The sequence below is a fragment of the Bactrocera dorsalis genome, chromosome 2, assembly GCF_023373825.1.
Source record: "Bactrocera dorsalis isolate Fly_Bdor chromosome 2, ASM2337382v1, whole genome shotgun sequence".
Classification (NCBI taxonomy): Eukaryota; Metazoa; Arthropoda; class Insecta; order Diptera; family Tephritidae; genus Bactrocera; species Bactrocera dorsalis.
The window spans coordinates 104,639,683-104,659,497 of record NC_064304.1 but is presented as its reverse complement, the minus strand read 5'-3'; the positions used below and the strand labels follow the sequence as shown (position 1 = coordinate 104,659,497).

Here is a 19,815-nt window from a genome sequence, read left to right as displayed (position 1 = left end):
CTTACAAGCCGGCTGAAGGGGTTATATGCAGTTATAAGGCCACAAAAAGCTAATTTTCCATATTTTTTTTCGAAAATCTTTGAAATTTAATGATAAAAAAATTTGTACACATATTATGGTATCTTTTCACTGTATTGTAAGGGGTTACCTGAGTTTTCTCGAGAAAAAACAGCCTTCTTTCAAGAATTTTTTCTCATGTAAAAAATTAAGTATTTTGTTAGAATTTTTTATTATAAAAAATATACACTATTGACAAAGAAATTCTGAAATTTTTGGAAAAACATATTTTAAACTCGGCCATTACGATACCATTTTCGGTGAAGCATCGGAAAATAGAGGCGCCCGCGTTGGCAGGACAACTCTTTACACGATCATCTAAAGTGAGAAAATATGTGACGAGGGAAAAAAACTGAAAATTAGATTTTTAGCAGATATTTTTACAAAAAATGAAAATTTCAGTGAAAATTTCGGGACATTTTTTTAATAGTTTTAATCAAAAAAATTCTTCATCCAAGCCTTTAAGAATTCTATGTCAAAGACCTGTATAAAATTTCATGAAGATCGATTGTGTAGTTCACGAGAAATCTTGCCTTCCGATTTCAAAACACATGAGAAAAAACACGTTTAAAGACGGCGCACTTTGCCTAGCTAGCCTCGAGCACACAAGTTTTAAAGGTTGTATCTCCGAAACTATAACTCGGATCATCTTAAAAATTTAGGACAAAATTTTTGAGGTATTAAAGAACTTAATAAGGTAAGATAAAAAATTCGACTTTTTGAAATCCGTAAATTCAAGTAACCCCTTAAGGTATCTCACTAACCATACGAGTACCATTTAACATATTTTCAACCGACTTTTTAACCACAAAGATGCAACGTCTTTACGAACTCCTACCTACTCTTTTCCAAGGAAAGAATTATTTAAATTTTTACTCAAGCTACAGCTGACACGGACAGACAAATGGACGGACGGACCGGCCGACCGACGGACAGGCATTCACTCGGATTTCAGCTCGCCTCGTCATCCTGCTCATTTTTATATACTTATCTAACCCTCTATCTAACTCGATTGTTTTTAGTTGATACAAGCAACCATTAGGCGTACAAAACTGTTATACTCTGTAACAACATGTTGCAAGCGTATAAAAATAAAGAAGAAACTCGTAAATAAACACGCGCGCGCATAAAATAATATTATTTGCCTTCACACACACACGCAAAGACACATTTGTTCATACAGGCATGCATTAAAGCCGACAATGCCAGCTAGCATTGCCTGCGATTGCCAAATAACGCGATAAACAAGAAAAATGAAAGAAGAATCACACATTATAATAATAATAACAGCAACAACAAAAATTGTTGTCGTCATTCACGAAGCGCATTGAAAAAGATCAATAAAACTTCAAGTGGGTTTGTGTACAAACAATCAAACACAAACACACACACACGTATATGTATATATGTAAATGGAAAATGTACATATATACCATATAGATAATAAAAAAATATAACCAAGGCGCGTTTTGGGCATAACAATAAGCATATGGCCCGCTAAACGGGTCTGCACACGCCGCTTACAACGGGTAGGCTGGTTGGCTGGCAGGCTTGGTGTTTGATAGCGCGTGTAATGAGCGCACACACGTGTGCAAATACTTGTCGCTTTGTTGGTTCAGCTACTAGAAATGCTTACAGCAGTTTCGTGCCATTTACTAGCTCGCTTTATAAAATATACATATATGTATATGTATGTATGTCGCTATGCCTTCGAAGATGTTCAATTTCATGCCACAATGACTTTCTGGGGTTTTACGCCTAATTTTATGTGCTGCCTTCGATTTGAAATCACTGCTTGAGGACACATGCGCTCCAAGCAAACGAAAGGGCGACTTACAACTATTTAGAAGCACATGAAAGGCGCATTATTTGGTAGGAGGGGATGGGTAGTTGGCAGAAGGGCGAAAACCATGGCAACCACAGTTATGAAAAGCAATAAATCGGCAAGTTTGCACACCGTAACTAATTAAAGCTAATAGGCGCACACGTTTGACCCTACTTTTACCGTGCTTCCTTGTACGCCCTTCATTGCAGATCCATATATACGCAGAGGCGTGTGTGTCTTATCATAACAAGCCAGGCAAAGCTCAGTAAGTCTCGATATCATAACATAACAACCGCTGCCGCATGCCATGTTGCAATGCTCGAGTAACGGTTGTTTGGAAAGTCATGAAGCAAACGTGATTACCTTAAGCACAACGACAACAAAAGCAACAGCATCGCAGCCTCGGTAAACTTTAGTTTGGAGATGTTTCTTAACCCCAGTGGTACTATAGATTATATTAAAAGCGGTTCAGTTGTAAAAACCAGCAAAGTTTGCGAGTTCTCGAATCCAGAAAGAGGAGGCACTATGACCTTTTATACCCTACGGCTTAACTTCCGACAACTAGTCTTGAGTTAACTTTAAAATGTTGGACGTCAATTTCGAGATCTCGACAAAACTTTAGTTGCGCATAAGACATATAGTAATAGGTTAGACTAGGTTAATCTGGTAGGCCAATAAGGCACGCATATACCAGTTTGGTGCTTTGCGATACCAGATGGAGTTTAGTTGCTAGGTCCAAGACGAGTATTCATCCTTTAGGATGCCTGCGCTTGACGTGACTTTTTATAGACTCAGCGCCTGACTATCCGTGGGGTCCCCAGTACTTAAAGCGTAGTCTTGCTCCATTGTTTCGCGGTGACTTGTTCTAGGCATTTCTTGCAGTCCTTTCGAGCTGTTAGCTTCATCCTGATGACGTGTGTCGCCATTTTGTGTACCGATCTACCATTTTGCATATGACTTCTGCAGTTTTGCACACAGGTAGCTCGTTCTACGGATTTTGATTTTCTTTGCCATGGTACCGTCGAGATCATCGTATAGACAATGCAAGGGTTTGCCAAAATTGATCACGTTTTCGGATGATAGCCATACAATATTCTTGGACAATGTCGTTCACTATTTCATTGCCCCATATTTTCGTAGTACGATTGATCCTGTCTCGTTTTGTCACCATTAAAGGTACCTTACCGTACCAAAAATCTTCAAAACTAAACAAATAATAACACAGCTTCCAAACAAAGGTCTTCGAAACTTTTTAATGGAATCTCTATAGATAGAATTCATCATATGTGTTTCACTTTAAACTACAAAAGAAAGACGGAACAATATATAAATCTTCTCTAAACAACATATGGGGTTTCAGTGAATTTATGTATGTTGGAGATTTCCTTAGAAGTTGGACATATGTACATATGTATGTATGGATACTATGTTTGATGAGTGTCGATATCATGTATTAACAGAATAGGAAAGTTTCGATCGAGCAAAGCGACAGAATCTCATTCGAACTTTGAACTGGTATAACATTTAAAGTCTTGAGTCATAAATCTATTATATAAGTACAAAAATATATATGCATGTAATGTGGCTTTGATTTCGAAAACTTGGGTGAGTGCGGAAACGAACAGACAACACGAATAAACTGGCATAATTAAAGATAGTTAAATAGATAAACATTATACCACTTTATAGAGGGTTGCTCATTCTCTCTTGCGTTCACTTCAATTAGATGACTTTATAGTTCAAACATAGCGAGCTGAGATGTCGTGAATTGAAGGCTGATCGAAATGGTCTAACTGGTCTCCGAAACAACATATGCAACATGTTGCTGCAGAGTAAAATAGTTTTTTCACCTAAATGAAAGAAGACGTCAGAGGCTTTAAATTTTACAAGAGGTCCTTTTATGAATCCAGGTCGGAATTGTATGACGAGTGTGGCACCTCCCACATATCACTGACAACTACACTATACTACATATCTCGGAACTTACTCGACTGTTATCGACCAAATTTGGTATACAATATTTGAGTTATATGAATAAAACTGATGGACCTTGTTTTTCTAATATCGTAGCATCTTTCTGCCGAAAATCGTTAATATCGGGTGAAAAGTTGCCCAATACCCCATATACATAACTTACAAACCTTATGCCAGTTTCAGAAGTAGTAAATGTTCGGTTATATACGAACTTAGCCATTCCTTACTTGGTTTTAAATTCTATTATATGTAATTGCAGACGCTACACGTGCCGTCGTTTTCCTTCCGTCATACAAATTTACACTTAGGTATGTCTGAATGAGTTTTCGTTCTGCTTTTCTGGGCCAAGTTGCTCAACACATAGTATATATATACAGTTATATATGTATGATATACAAGCACGTACTTTGATATTATTGTTGTGCGTGTTTACTTTGCCCTTTAATGTTTACAACGCTTTGGCTTAGAGAGTTAATACATATGTACATATATATAAATGCATGGCACGCGTTTGTATATTTGTTCAGTGTCCAAAAGTCGACGATTTAAGTGCACACGAGTGTGAATAATCTAATCTCGCGTAAAGAAGCAGTTATAAAAGAAAATGAAAATAATAAAAACTCCACGCTTATATCTTTGTTGATTGTTTGATCCAGGTTTACCAGGCAGTTTTGCTGCGCGTGTATTTGGATATCACAAGTTTTCAGCTGCTTCCGGTTCTGCTGTTGAAATTTAATGGCCAACTTTTGGAAGGTGGTTGACCGGAATAACCTGCTGATCTTTGGCATGTAATAGAAAAAATAAGTATATATACATATATACATATATATATAGGAGTGTTGACACCTACCATTTGGCTAAATTGGCGACGTCTTAACAGCACATAAATTATTGTCCTACTTTCATTTTACGCCCAGAAAGTAAATCAAGTAATTCCACCTACGAGAAAAATATAAAAAAAGCAACAACGAGCGACATCTTCTACAAATACTCTGGGAAAACGTACAGCTACTGTAAAATACCGCTACTTAACACTCAATTCAAAACTTGAGTGTGTGTTGCAATTTTGCTTATCCCCTCGCTTACTGCTCACTGACATTTTGAGCATTCTCTTGAGCGTGCTTACAAGTATTAATTTTTAATTTCACTTTACATGGACAAGGTATTATAATTTTATGCAGGCACGTGTGGCATACTGTCACGGTCGAAAAATATTTAAGGTTTTGTGTGTGGGTTGACGGCGTGGCTATGCCGAAAGTGGTTTGGAACTTGACTAAAGCGAGAAATATAGTCGTAAAATAAAATAATATTTCAATAAAATTGACGTAGATTAAATTGAATTGAAATAAAATAAATAATAAAAATATGGAATTGATGCAAATGTGGTTCTAGGGTAGGTGGCAGATGCTTAGATGGGATGTTTAGTGACCTGCACGTGGCACATACTTTTGCTGCAACGACAGTACTGACGATGCCGAAGGCTTTTCACCTTCTCACCCGCAAAGCAAAATTAATTAAAGTTAATTAAATTAAAATAAAACAAAATAATATAAAATAAAATAAAATAAAATAAAATAAAATAAAATAAAAATATAAAATAATATTTTATACAATTTATGAAGAAAGCTAAATCAAATTAAGTCAAATTAAAACGAATTAAATTAGATTAAATTATATTTAATTTAATGTATCCAAATGTGGTTCCAGGGTGGGTGACGGCTACTTAGAGGGGCGTGCATTTTCCACCCCCAAAAACAAAATTAAATTAAATATATCAAATTAAATTAATTAAATCAAATTAAATTAAATTAAATTAAATTAAATTAAATTATATTAAATTAAATAAATTAAATTAATTAAATTAATTAAATTAAATTAAATTAAATTATATTAAATTAAATTCAATTAAATTAAATCAAATTAAATTAAATTAATTAAATTAAATTAAATAAATTAAATTAAAATTCAATTAAAAAAATACATTTATTTTAAAAATTAAGTTCTTTAAACTTTTATCTATATTTTTTTTAACTATTTTGCAAAAAATTCAAACAAATTTATTTTTAACTCATCAATGAATATTTTCTACTTTCAAATTTCTTTGCAGACATACTGCATCTACAACAACAACAGATTTTAATTATTAAATTACACAGCTGAAGCTTAGCTACCATGGCGCCCACAATCTGTTCTGAGAAAAAGCCGCGCCAGATACGCGCAAATCTCAAGGAAATACGCCGCCAGCCAAATAACGCAGCCAACGCTTTATTGTCAACGCTAGCGACGACCGGCAGCGCTGCAACAAATGGTAGTGGCACATCCAGCATTATAAATTACGGTAAGTGGGCACGTTGGTGTGCGTGTTTTTTTGTATTACAACAACTAAGCAACTAATTAGTTAGGGGTGGCCGCACGCGGCATGCCACGGCGTATACGTAACGTGCACGCGTACGACACCATATGCCAGCGGCATGCGAGCGTGTGAAACTGATTTTACATAAGCGCGCTCATCAAGCTCATCTACATAATATCGAGAGCTAGCCGCCAGCTAGGCTTGGCGTACTTACAATTCCGCGCTGTTGTGTGGTGAAATGCATTTGTTGTACGTCGCGATTGTCGTTGGCTTGAAATGTAAATTTCATTTGCGTAATGTTAATTTAGCTGCGCTTGTTACGCTACACGTGGCCGCCCGTTATACCCTTCATATGCAGTACGTTTTCACGTTTCTCGTTTTCTGATTCCCCTTTTTTGTTTGCATTAATTCTCAACTTTTGCATATTTGACTGTTGTCGGCCGATTGCTGTTAGTGTTGTTGTATTTTATATAGTTGTATAGTTATATTACTCGTTATGGTCACGCTGTGTATTTAACATTTTTCCATTTCTATTGGATACATATATATAGTATGTATTGTTTTTGATTTTATGAACTCGCTGCTGGCTGCCTTCGGAGAAAGTAACAAGAAGCAACAGTCTTTTGCCGCTCTTTACCTAAAGAATAGAATTTTTAAAATTTTTTCCCAAATACCGTTTCTGCAAATTGCCTGACTCATCATTTGCTGTGCGCCCACATTTGGGAAAGTGCAATAAAATAGAAAATGACAGCAAACTGTAGAGAAATTCCATTTGTCATACGCGACTGCAAGTCATCGGCGCGTAGCTTTCTTTGTTCGTTCATATTCGCTGTCATTCCTAGCATTTAGTACAACGAGGCGGTTCATGTTTTTGTTGTAAAGCACTAATGTATAGAACTTAATGTAAAATTTTCATTACGTAAATGCAATTACTGTCATTTGGTTATGCATTCCTTTTTTCAAATTCGTGTTATGCAAGCAAACCTGATGTGAGTTGTTGTATATGGAATGTTACAAAACTATTTGAAACCAAAGAAAAGCAAATAATAGAAATAAATAAATATATTTGATTAATGAACGGTAAACAACATTTCTAAATTTGCTTGTGTAATGAAAAAAGCCTTTTATTAAAAGTCCCTTTGCAATAAATAATCGATAAAATAAAACTTAAAAACTTAACTTAGTTAATTTTAAAAAATTTAATTAAGCCTAAAATAAGTTTTGAATAATTTTTTAACAAATAAAAAAAGAAGAAGTAATGATAAAACTAAAATAAAAAAAATTAAAAAATTGATTAATATTTATAAATTATTAAGAAAATCGAAATTACTCAAGTTAAAATTATAATAAAAATTTCTACTTAACTAAAATTTAAATCAAAAGCAATTTACTTAAAATAAATAACAAAATATTTGAAATTATATTTAAATAAGAAAAATTGTTAACTTCTGTTGCAATACCCTTCACAAATAAAAAGCTTTCCATAGAAAAACTTGATTTCGAACGTTCAGTTTGTATGACAGCTATATGCTATAGTGGTCCGATCAGAACAATTTCTTCTGAAATTGAGGTGTTGTTTGAGATAATAGTACATGTCAAATTTCGTGAAGATATCTCACCAAATGAAAAAGTTTTCCATACAAGTACTTGTTTTCGAACGTTCAGCTTGTATGGCAGCTATATGCTAAAGTAGTCCGATCTGAACAATTTCTTCGGAGATTGCATTACTACTTCTCAAAATAAACCATGTTAAATTACGTGAAGATATATCGCCAAATGAAAAAGTTTTCCATACCAGCTCTTGATAGTGGTCCGATAACGACGATTACGACAAATGCGCAGCTTCAAGGAGAGTAAAGAAGGTTTGCAAAATTTCAGATGTATACCTCATAAACTAAGGCTTTAGTTCTCGTCTACACAGACAGCAATTTTTTAATGCGAAAAAAGAGCGTGTCTCTATGCCTCATTGAAATACCATAACTAATAACTACCTATCTCTTCTTCATTAAGCCAGTACACCGCATTTGTACCCGCTCGCTTTCGCTACACGTTCATAAAACTTTTTTTTTTAAAGCTAAATGCTTAACTTTCCTGTAGTTGTCATTCAAAATATTTATTTTCCAATTACTCATTCGATGCGCCGCTTTGCTAATACTCAACGCTTAAAACAATGTTTATATTATTGTACACAAGCATCATTTTCTTTTCAAAACAACAAATAAATCTTCCAGTTAATCAACAGAAATAACTATTTTAAGCCACACCTTTCAAAGTGAATGACATTTCAGTTGTTGTTGTTAATACCCATGACTAGAAAAATTTTAAAAATAATTTCCGCGTATGCATTTGTAATCACAGGCATTAACACAGCTTTGATTTAGTCAAATAAACGTTTTAAAGCTTCCTGCAGTCATAAAAATTCCCAACAAAATGAAAAATCCACAAACTAAACCTTTGACAGCTGCCGTTAACCGTTAGTTGGCAGCGAAGTGTGCGCCGACTGCGACAAATACAGCGGAACTGATCCCACGTGCCTGTCTATTTAGGCATTCAAGAGTTGTGCGCGGCAGATGCCTTCACGTCAGCGTTGCCAGATTGTTAAAGTTTTATTATTGTGATGTTTAATTTCTTTTGGTAAAAGAGTGGAGAGTTTTTCTTGATGAAACATTGTAACGATTCTGGTGGAGCAGGAATGCTGCACCTCCATCATATATGGTATACATACATACATATGTACATATAGCATATGCATAATTCCACGTTATTCACTATTTAAACGTCTCACAGCCACATCATTAGCTACATAAATGAACACTTTATATATTCACATGTTCCATTAATTATTCTGAGCCACAGCGAGCATAATTAACGTGTTTTCCCTCAATTCTGCTTTTCTGTTTTTCAAAATCACATACCCGTAATGTGTGCGTGTGTGTGTTAGTTTCGCAAACATTGCTCACCTGTTAGCAAATAAGAGCAACTTATAAATATCAAGGCATAAAGCTTTTGTACGATTAATTTATGCCAACACGAGTTTGCTCATGGCACATTTAGCTACACGAGCGGCGCAATCAATAGGCCGCTTTATTGGCAGCTTGAAGGGCAGGACGGCGCAGTGCACGAGGGGAGGTAGTGTGAGGTTTATACGAGTTAGAAATGGAAATAAGCGGAATACTTGTATTATTGGTTGATTGCGTGCTGCACAAACATACATACATACATACGCGACAGTAACATTGCTAAGTGAGTGTGATGAGTCAGTTAGTCAATCAGTTAGGTGATTGTGAGCTGTGCTCACATTTGCTGAATAAGTGAAGTCAAGTGAGTGAAAATGCGCGATTTGCTAATGATTTGTGCAAATACATAAAATTATATAATATTATTTTATGAAAATGTTACGTTATTATATTTTTAGAATTTTAAGCTAAAATTAGTTATTTTGTTTGAAATTTAAATTTTTTAACTTAATTAAATTTTTTTTCTCTATAATTTTTATTATTATTAAATTTTTAATCAATTCATTATTTATTTATGTATTAGTAAATGAATAAAAATATACTTAAAATATTTAATTTTATTATTTTAATTTGATTTGAAAATTTTGAATTTTTAATAAAGTTAAATTTTTTGCTCTAATTTTTATTTATATTAAATTTTTAGTTAATACATTATTTAATTTTTTACTAATTGTGCAAAAATGTCTTAGAAATATTATATTTTTTTAATTTTTAATATTTTTTTTTGTAATTAATACATTATTTAATTTTTTTAGGAGTTAAATAAAAAAAATATTTAAAAAAATTTAATTTTTTTATTTTTAATTTGATTTGAAATTTTTTTTAATTTTGAAAATTTTTTTAAGTTTGGAATTTAAATATATATTTTTTTTAATTCAAAGTTTTTTTTTTAACTTTTTTAATTGTTTTTAATTATTTTTTCATGAGACTGATTTTAATAACTTTTTCTCTAACATACATCATAACTTGAAAAATATCATTATCAGCATTCATCGCACAAATTACTCCACATAAAATAGAGTTTAGCTTTATTATCAATAATTAGGAATGACAAATGATGTTTTGAAAAAACGTAAGCTTGCAAACTTTTACACATACATATATATGCTTCCCCGTCTGTTGCGTTGTTGCTTTCCCGTCTGTTGCGTGAGCATCAGCAAAGTAAGCAAAACAATAATAAACACCGCACATATGAACATACACATACAGATTACTGTAAAAGTAACAAACACATGTGCAGTAACGTGGAGAGCAAAGTGTCTGAATTGAGCGAGGGTTAATGTGTATGTATGTATGTATGTATGTATATATGCATATATTTAGATAGAAAGGGAAAAGCCAAAAAGTCAATAAGCAACAATGAAATCAACTGTGTTCAACTCCGTGCATTGCAACGGGGAATTGCATAAGGTCAGCTGTGCTCCATGCCAACATCAACAAGTATAATTCCAAAACAAAAACAACATAGCTGACGCTGCAACTGCGACAAGCGTTGTACAGCAGTCAGCAGATATTGCACAGTGTGCAAAAAGTGTCTAATCTAGGGGGAAAATTGGAAATTCCGTTGATATATAGATGTATGCATGTAAAAGTTAGGTTAGGCGAGGTTCTATACCTAATTTAAAATTAAAAAAAACCTCAACTTAAAATTAAATACACAGACTTTTAATTTTTTCGGAATAGGAGGGGCTTAAGAAGATAAAAGTTATTTGAAAAAGTTTCAAGCTTAAAAGTTTGTTCCCTTTTTATTATTTTATAGATTTCCGTTAACCAATAAATTAGTCAGCGAGTCTATGCGTCACTTATTTTTAACTTATTTTTTACTGTAATTCTAACTAGAACTCACTGGCAGTGCAAAAACATCTTGCACATGCCTCGAACGTAGGTCTACTGATAATCACCTGCCCTGCCTGTATATAGTTCATAGTAGGCTTTCATAACGAGGCCACTTGACTTGAGCTGACCTGACGTGCGGCTTGGCAATGTGCAAACAAAAATGCCGCAACAGCAAAAGTAACTGACAACAAGTCTGTACAGCTAATTACATACACATGAGATAAGATATACGATACATATATAAATATTTATAAATTACAAAACCTTGCGTGGTGTTGGCTTAAAAGAAAATGCATGGAAATGGGTGCGCTCTCAATTTGTTGCGTCAATACGGGTCAGCTGTGTGTTTAAAAAGTAAAATAAATATCAGAAAAGCAAGATAAAAGCAGGAACAGTTTTCGGACAACTTTAAGTTATATTTAAGTTATACTTTAGGTTATACTTTAAGCTATATTTAAGTTATACTTTAGGTTATATATACTTTATGCTATACAGGCAGCTCACTGAGTAAAACAGAATCCAACAGCTGGCCAGTGCTGATATAACGGGTGATTTTTTTGAGGTTAGGATTTTCATGCATTAGTATTTGACAGATCACGTGGGATTTCAGACATGGTGTCAAAGAGAAAGATGCTCAGTATGCTTTGACATTTCATCATGAATAGACTTACTAACGAGCAACGCTTGCAAATCATTGAATTTTATTACCAAAATCAGTGTTCGGTTCGAAATGTGTTTTATCGACAAATTTTGTTCAGCGATGAGGCTCATTTCTGGTTGAATGGCTACGTAAATAAGCAAATTGCCGCATTTGGGGTGAAGAGCAACCAGAAGCCGTTCAAGAACTGCCCATGCATCCCGAAAAATGCACTGTTTGGTGTGGTTTGTACGCTGGTGGAATCATTGGACCGTATTTTTTTCAAAGATGCTGTTGGACGCAACGTTACGGTGAATGGCGATCGCTATCGTTCGATGCTAACAAACTTTTTGTTGCCAAAAATGGAAGAACTGAACTTGGTTGACATGTGGTTTCAACAAGATGGCGCTACATGCCACACAGCTCGCGATTCTATGGCCATTTTGAGGGAAAACTTCGGACAACAATTCATCTCAAGAAATGGACCCGTAAGTTGGCCACCAAGATCATGCGATTTAACGCCTTTAGACTATTTTTTGTGGGGCTACGTCAAGTCTAAAGTCTACAGAAATAAGCCAGCAACTATTCCAGCTTTGGAAGACAACATTTCCGAAGAAATTCGGGCTATTCCGGCCGAAATGCTCGAAAAAGTTGCCCAAAATTGGACTTTCCGAATGGACCACCTAAGACGCAGCCGCGGTCAACATTTAAATGAAATTATCTTCAAAAAGTAAATGTCATGAACCAATCTAACGTTTCAAATAAAGAACCGATGAGATTTTGCAAATTTTATGCGTTTTTTTTTTTTTAAAAGTTATCAAGCTCTTAAAAAATCACCCTTTACTTTACTCAATCAACCGATATAATATAATCTGGAAACAACTAAGCATATCACATTGCTGTGAATCTGAATTGTACTCGTATAATTTCAAATCCTTCTGACTCATGCTTCCAAATTAAGTTAAGTGATGACTTAAACTTTATTATCTTTAAATTTCTCCGTCTTAAAAAGGTTATTTGCTTTGATTTTCGACAGTTTTTAAGTAGTTAACTATATATTCGTGAGAAATACGCCGTTTCATGAACTCAAAGAACCCAAGTTTCCTTTAGTCACACACCGATCATTATCACCGTCTAAGTTACTGAATTATGATAAGAGCTTTCACAAATTAATCACCATTAAAAAATTTTCAACTGCACGAGATCTTGTCTATATAAAGTTACTGACGTTGGTGACTTTCATCTATCGTAAAGTCGGGAAAGTTGCAAAAAAAAAATATGCTCACACTATGATTTCTTAAGACTTGTTCGCTACTCAGCTGAACCCACTTATAATTTCTTATCTATTTTCGACACAAACTTTGTCTAAAGTTGTTAGGTTGATATCAATAAAAGAAGGAGAGTATTTCTTGCATATTTTGTTGGACAACAGCAAAGTTTTTGAGCTTATTGTTTAATAAGGGAAGTCGACGGCGAATGTTTATATCCCTCTCGTTAGCCATCTCCGTTGATATATAATATAGAGATCTTTGGTGGAATGGCCTTTACATTCGAATGTTTCTTTCCTTACCTTTGCTTTCCTTTCTATTTTTTCCCTCCTCTCCCCTTCTTTCCTTTCCGTTTCGTTTCTTTTCTTTTCTTTTCTTTCTTTTCCTTTTCTTTCCTTTCCTTTCCTTTCCTTTCCTTTCCTTTCCTTTCCTTTCCTTTCCTTTCCTTTCCTTTCCTTTCCTTTCATTTCCTTTCCTTTACTTTCCTTTCCTTTCCTTTCCTTTTCATTCCTAACCTTTCCTTTCCTTTCTTTTCCTTTCCTTTTCTTTTATTTCCTTTCCTTTCTTTTCCTTACCATACCTTTCATTTCCTTTACTTTCCAGTCAGTTACTCAGTTGTTTTAGGATTCAAACCGACGAACTTTAAAAAATCTGGTGCTAATTTTAGGACGAGAGTTCATTCAAGAAATTCAAATTTCCAATGGGGTTAGATCTGGCTGTGGACATACGGATCACAGTTAATTATTTCTGTTCTTCAGCAGGATTGTAGGTCCAACAGGTTCTTTGTACTCGAATTTTATTTTTAATCGGTTCAAGCTTTTGCTACTATCTATCATAGATATTTATGTGGGTATGAGATTCATTTTAAATCAGTACTATTTCTGTATAACTTCGACCGCGTTTTGGAAAATCCACTCAGAGTTTTCAAGTTTTGTCTTAAACGGGTTTCGAACTGACGTTCATAAGATCGTTAGTCGCTCATCCAGTGACGTTCACTTAACAGAAAGTGCTGGCCACTTCAGTCCAATCAACGTGCTTACAATTCAACAGACGCATGTTTAAGTGACCTCATTCACCAGTAACAAAGGCGAACTCGTTAACTGACATGCAGACACAGCGACTGCACATAAACTCTGCACCCAGATCTATATTTGTGCTACGAGTATAAACTTGACAGCAACGAGAACAATGAATCATTTGAGTGGGTCAACCGCATTTTACCGCTACTCACGCGCTATATATAAGCACATACTACATATTTATTTATACAACTGCTGGCTGGCCAACCCATAAGCCACACTGCGCGCTTCCTCATTGCATTCAACGCTGCTCAACTGACCGTGCTGCATTCATTGCCGTGGCTTCTGGTGTGGTCACGTTTTCGACGCGTATACTGCCTTCAGCCGCTGAGCGCATGAGACTGACACATTTTTATTGCTTATTTACTCACACTGACGACGCTTTTCTTATTTGCGAACGGGTGTGTGCACATTCTGAGCTGTTGTTGTTGTTGTAGTTGTTGCGCATACCGAAGTGCGCCAACGTCTGCTTCCGATTATCAACAGCAATATTGCTAATTAAATGCAACGCTGCGTAGCATCGCACGTAACTGTAAGATTTAACGCTGTGTTGTGACCCATTTTCCGGAATTAACTCGTGTGCCGTGGCGCATGTACTTATGTATGTATGTATAGACAGATATACATACTTATGTATACTCGTATACAACAGGCGTTTGTGTGTTTTGTGTATTTTAATTGTGGCTGCGTGAAATGTTGGGCGTTGGTTGAGAACACGTGATCCACTGGGTAGGCAATGCCAATTTCCATTGCTTTTATTACAATTCGGTTTTTTAGCAATAAAATTTCAATTAATTTTATGAGCATTTTGATTAAAATTTGCGTAATTAAATTTATTATTAAATTTGTTTGCTTAGTGATTTTATGGTAATTTTTTTATTAGGCTTTTGTGTATATATTGTGAATTTTATATTTGTTTTGATATTTTCAATTTATCTAACAAATTTCTTCGTGATAAGCGGTCGAATATCTGTGTATTACGTCGAGACTGAACTCATCACTACCAATAACTTATAGAAAACTTTTTTCGTATTTTCCGATGTTGCATCCTTATTTCATTTTAGGCTTTTAAACATTTTTTATAGTATGAGCTCCAATTCATCTTCGTCGCTGTTCGAATTTTACATGTGCCCTTTCGAATAAGAGCGTCCCTAGAGTCAAATATTTAATATTTCTAGTAGATCTAACCAAACCAAAAAATTATAAAAAAAAGTTCAAACTAACAATCCTGAAAACTCTCCTCATTTAGCGTCGCCGATTAGGTATAAGCTTTGCTCTACATTTGCAGCATGTTGTACGTCTTTTGAACGATTGTTAGTCGTTTAAAAATCGGTCTGGAGCCCGGGTCATATACTTGTAGCATGTGAGCTCCCTGATCCATCAATTTTTAAAAAAAAATTCTGAAAAGATTGTTATAGCTCATGAGAGCTCCGATCGCGGAACAGATCAATTGAACAGTACCCGGACTACCATAGTAAAAGACATTTTTTTTCGTTTTTTATTCAACATAGTTCTGATTATAGCGATCCTCCAACTTCTGGGTATCATTTCCGTAGTATGAAATCTACGAAAATTTCTTATCCCCGAGCATTCTTTTGAGATCTGAGAACAGAAAATGGTCGGTGGCGGTCAGATCTGGAGAATACGGTGGATGCGGAAGAAATTCAAAGTCCAATTCATGGATTTTTGCCATGGCTTTCACTGACTGGTGACACGATGCATTTCTTTCCATTCCATTCCAGTTGGTAACAGCCCTTGATAGAACTTTGTCCGTTATTTATTAATATTTTGTCATAATTAACTGCTTTCAGAGCTCTTTACACCTTCTTCAACTAATACGCTCCCTCACTCTCTTCTACTTCCAGTGGCAGGTGGACGCATCTCATCCACTCTGCGCGTACGTGGCCCAAGTGACGACAGTGCAGCCGACATATCCTACACAGAACCGTTACGCGGTGAACGGTTGCATATGGAGGACGAGGAGGATGAACACGAATTATCCGAGAATTTTGTCTCTTCATCCACCATGGGACCGGAATTGGTGCGCGCAATAATCGACGAACATATGGAGCTGGACAATGACACACTCGATGAAGAAGACTGCGAAGTACATTCCATAACAAGTGGCGCGCGCTATCACAATGACATTGCTGCCACCAACAGCAACAGCAATAACAACAAGCATAGTAGCCAAGCACGACAAATGCTGCATTGCACCGTTAAAACAGTATTCCCAGCACCAACGCTGAGCGACAAACAAATGCTGGCAACACACACAACGAATTTGAGCGCCAACAAGTGCAACAACAACAGTCACAAGCGTCTTTACGGCAGCGATGAAGAGGACACCGACTCCGACACATATTCCAGCATGTGTGAGATCAAGAAAACCGAAGGACTGCTATCGATAGCGTTGAAGACGATCAAACTGGTGAAACGTAATCAATTGTTGCAACGACGTCTGGCGCAGCTGCAGGTCGAGACATCGGAGTTCATACAATCGGTAATGGCAAATCCGGAGAATCGACACATACGCGGTAATATGAATTCGCCGGCAACAACAATATCGTCAACACCGTCATCACCTTCAATGCCTTCGCCTTCAACCGAATCACCGCTAACACCGTTACAATCGCCAACAACAACAACAACAACAATGCAGCATAGTCAAAATGCCGCGGAGGCCTAAAATGTTGCCTGGACTGGAGATAGCCTAAGCGTAGTTTTATTGTAGCGAGCAGCATGTTGCCGACGCTTGGCAACATGTTGCTGACGTTCGGAAACATGTTGCACAAACACTAAAACGTAGCTTAGACTGGAGATAGCCTAAGCGTAGTTTTATTGTAGCGAGCAGCATGTTGCCGACGCTTGGCAACATGCTGCCCACACACTTCAATGTTGCGAAGCACAATTCAACTAACATTTATACATATACTTATACATAGGTATCCACCCACATATACGCATATATACAAGTACATCATTTGAGTGATTTGCTTTTGCGCGGCGTGTTTTTGTTTTTGGTTTTTCTTATGTTGGCAGTCAGCCGAGCTGCTTGCATTGCATACTTGCAGGCGTACCTCAATTCTCTTTCAAAATGTGATAAATCAGCAAAAACAATGCAAGCACACCACAGCGTAGCCGCTTTTTATAAATATTATAAAAAAAATCAAATCATATATACGCATAGACATACACATAGACATATATAATATGATAATATATAATATAAAAAGTAAATTTATGTATATAAAATAGCTATAAATATGCTACAGCATATACTATACACACATACATAAGTATATGTGATTAAATATCAACAAAGCAAAGTTAAAGAAAAACCAACAACAACAGCAACAAAAATAATACAACAAACATTTGAACACAGTGAAACTACTCATTTTCTAGCATTAAAGTATGTAACTAGTCACAACATACATAGCACCCAAAAGAGGGAAGAGGGCTTCAGGAAAGGCTGCGGTAGCGCTGCAAGCGACCAAATGTTGTTGGCAACACACTCAGCATACATACATACAAACATATTTAGCAATACCGTTAGCATTGTAGTGATCTCAGACGAAAGTTTTTCTGTGCGTTTAAAGCAAAAATGAAAAACTGAAAAAAACTCACAAGAAAAAAAATTAAAAAATTCCTCTAACAATCATTCAAAGCGCTATAACACATTTGTTGGCCACATTACTCCCATTACGCATTGAAATTAAACTTTGAATAATAGAATTTTCAAAGTTTTTAAATATTTAAAAAAATTAAAAAATCTAAAAAATATTAGTGAATTTTGAAAACAAACACTGCTCACACAAAGAGCACATTTTCTGCTTACAATACTATATAAACATATATTTTAATGCATTTTCGCCTTAATATTAACGCTTTTTGTACGAGAAACCTTTGCTGCTCCTAAAAATATGCCAAATATTTCTAAGCTTAGTAACGTAGCGTCTAGTTTGGCTTCTAGCTTTGTTCAATATCAATTGCGTTTTTGTTATTGTTGCTTTTCATACAAACATGCTTTTGTAGCACTGAACAACTATAGTATTTTAACTGGTTATTGTATATGTAGCGCGTAATAAACTCGTATTTATAATTTCTATATAGAAAATGTACTGATTGATAACTAAAAGTTTAACATTTTATTGAGCGTAGTGAATAAAATGTGAGCATAGTTCGTAAATGGTAGTGAGACGTTGAAAATTTAACATAAGAAATGCTAAGTAATAGCCTCAGCAAGTAAGAAATGTAATGTTTGTCAGATCGGCGAAAAAAAATACAATTTAACAATAAAAATAACTAATAAATAATAATTTGAAATTCTTTTATTTTTTATATTAAATTTATGGCGACGCTCAAAGCTAAAAATTAAAAATATATTTTTAAAGAAAACAAAAAATAAATAAATAAATCAAAATAAAAAATATTATTTTAATATTGTCTAAAAATTATATAAATGAGTAAAAAATCGAAGATTAAAATTGAAAATATTGTTTTATAATAATATTGTCAAAAATTGTATAAATTAGTAAATGAATCGAATTTTTTTTTTAAACTCAAAATAAAAATTTAAAATCAGAAATTTTATTTTTATGAAAAAGTTAACTAAACCAGCCAAATGTATGAGAAAATGTGGATTTTGAACTGTCTTATGCCAAAATTAAAAAATAGAATCTATTAGATTTCTGGAAATAAAAAAAAAATTATTTAGTAGTTTTAATATTTGTGCCGCTAATAGTTTATAAAAAAAATAAATTAATTTTTGTTTTTAAAATTTAAGAAAAAAATTGATTTGTTACAGATTTTTAGCATATAAAATTTTATGCTTGATATAAATAATAAATAATAATCATTTTGTAGATTAATTAAATGAAATTTTATTTTGAAATTAAAAAAAAAAAACACTTTATTTTTACAAAAACTTTCATTGAAATTACAAATAATTTAGTTAATAACTTGAGCATAAAAAATTTTAAAAATAATATGAATTAAGATTAATAATTTATTAAAAAAAAAATGTGGTTGAAAATTAATTAACAATTGTTATAAATTAAATTTTAATAATTTTTTAAAAATCAAATATTTTTGCAGAAAAATTAATATAAATGATTAAAATTTAATTTATAATATTTTTTAATTAATTTTCATTAATTAATAACTTAAACTAAATTTAAATAATTAATTAATTAATATATGTATCTATTTGCTGCAAATTAATTTTTTCTACTAAAGTTTTATTCCTCTTAAAATAATTTGTAGTTTCAGATCAATTATTTTAATTTTATTGAATTTATTTAAAAAGTTTTTGGTAATAATTTCGTTTTTCCTGAAATTCTTTGTAGTTATAGAGCAATTTTTTAAATTCCTTGCAGTTATTTAATAATACTTGACTAATTATTTTAATTTTCTTGAAATTATTTAATAATTTTTTGCTAATAATTTTTTTTCTGAAATTATTCACTTATTTTTTTTTTAAGTTTTTTTGAATTTATTTGTAACTTTAGATGAAATTTTTAAAATTTTCTTTAAATTTTTTACTAATTATTTTAATTTTTTTTTGGTATTATTAATAATTTTATATCAATTATTTTAGTTTTCTTCAAACTACTTTTATAAAGAATTCGTTTGAAAGAAATTTTTTTTTGCCAATATAATTAATTAATTAAATTTTTGAAATTCTTAAAACAGTGATTTTGCAAATTTAAAATTTTTATTTGTCTGAAAATTAAATTTTAATGAAACAAAATTCAAATTTAATTA

General features: G+C 33.6%; 1 protein-coding gene across 3 annotated transcripts in view; it reads left to right on the top strand.

Annotated features, from left to right (window-relative positions):
* Positions 1 to 18,607, top strand: part of LOC105222495 (uncharacterized) — a 56,784-nt gene extending 38,177 nt beyond the window's left edge. For all 3 annotated transcript variants that reach the window (XM_049450503.1, XM_049450502.1, XM_011199844.3), the window contains exons 2-3: positions 5,964 to 6,194; positions 15,912 to 18,607. In XM_049450503.1, coding sequence (XP_049306460.1) covers positions 6,029 to 6,194; positions 15,912 to 16,735 — 990 coding nt within the window. In that variant the 5' untranslated portion in view covers positions 5,964 to 6,028 and the 3' untranslated portion in view covers positions 16,736 to 18,607. The remainder of the gene's footprint in view (positions 1 to 5,963; positions 6,195 to 15,911) is intronic.
* Positions 18,608 to 19,815: the final 1,208 nt, after the last annotated feature.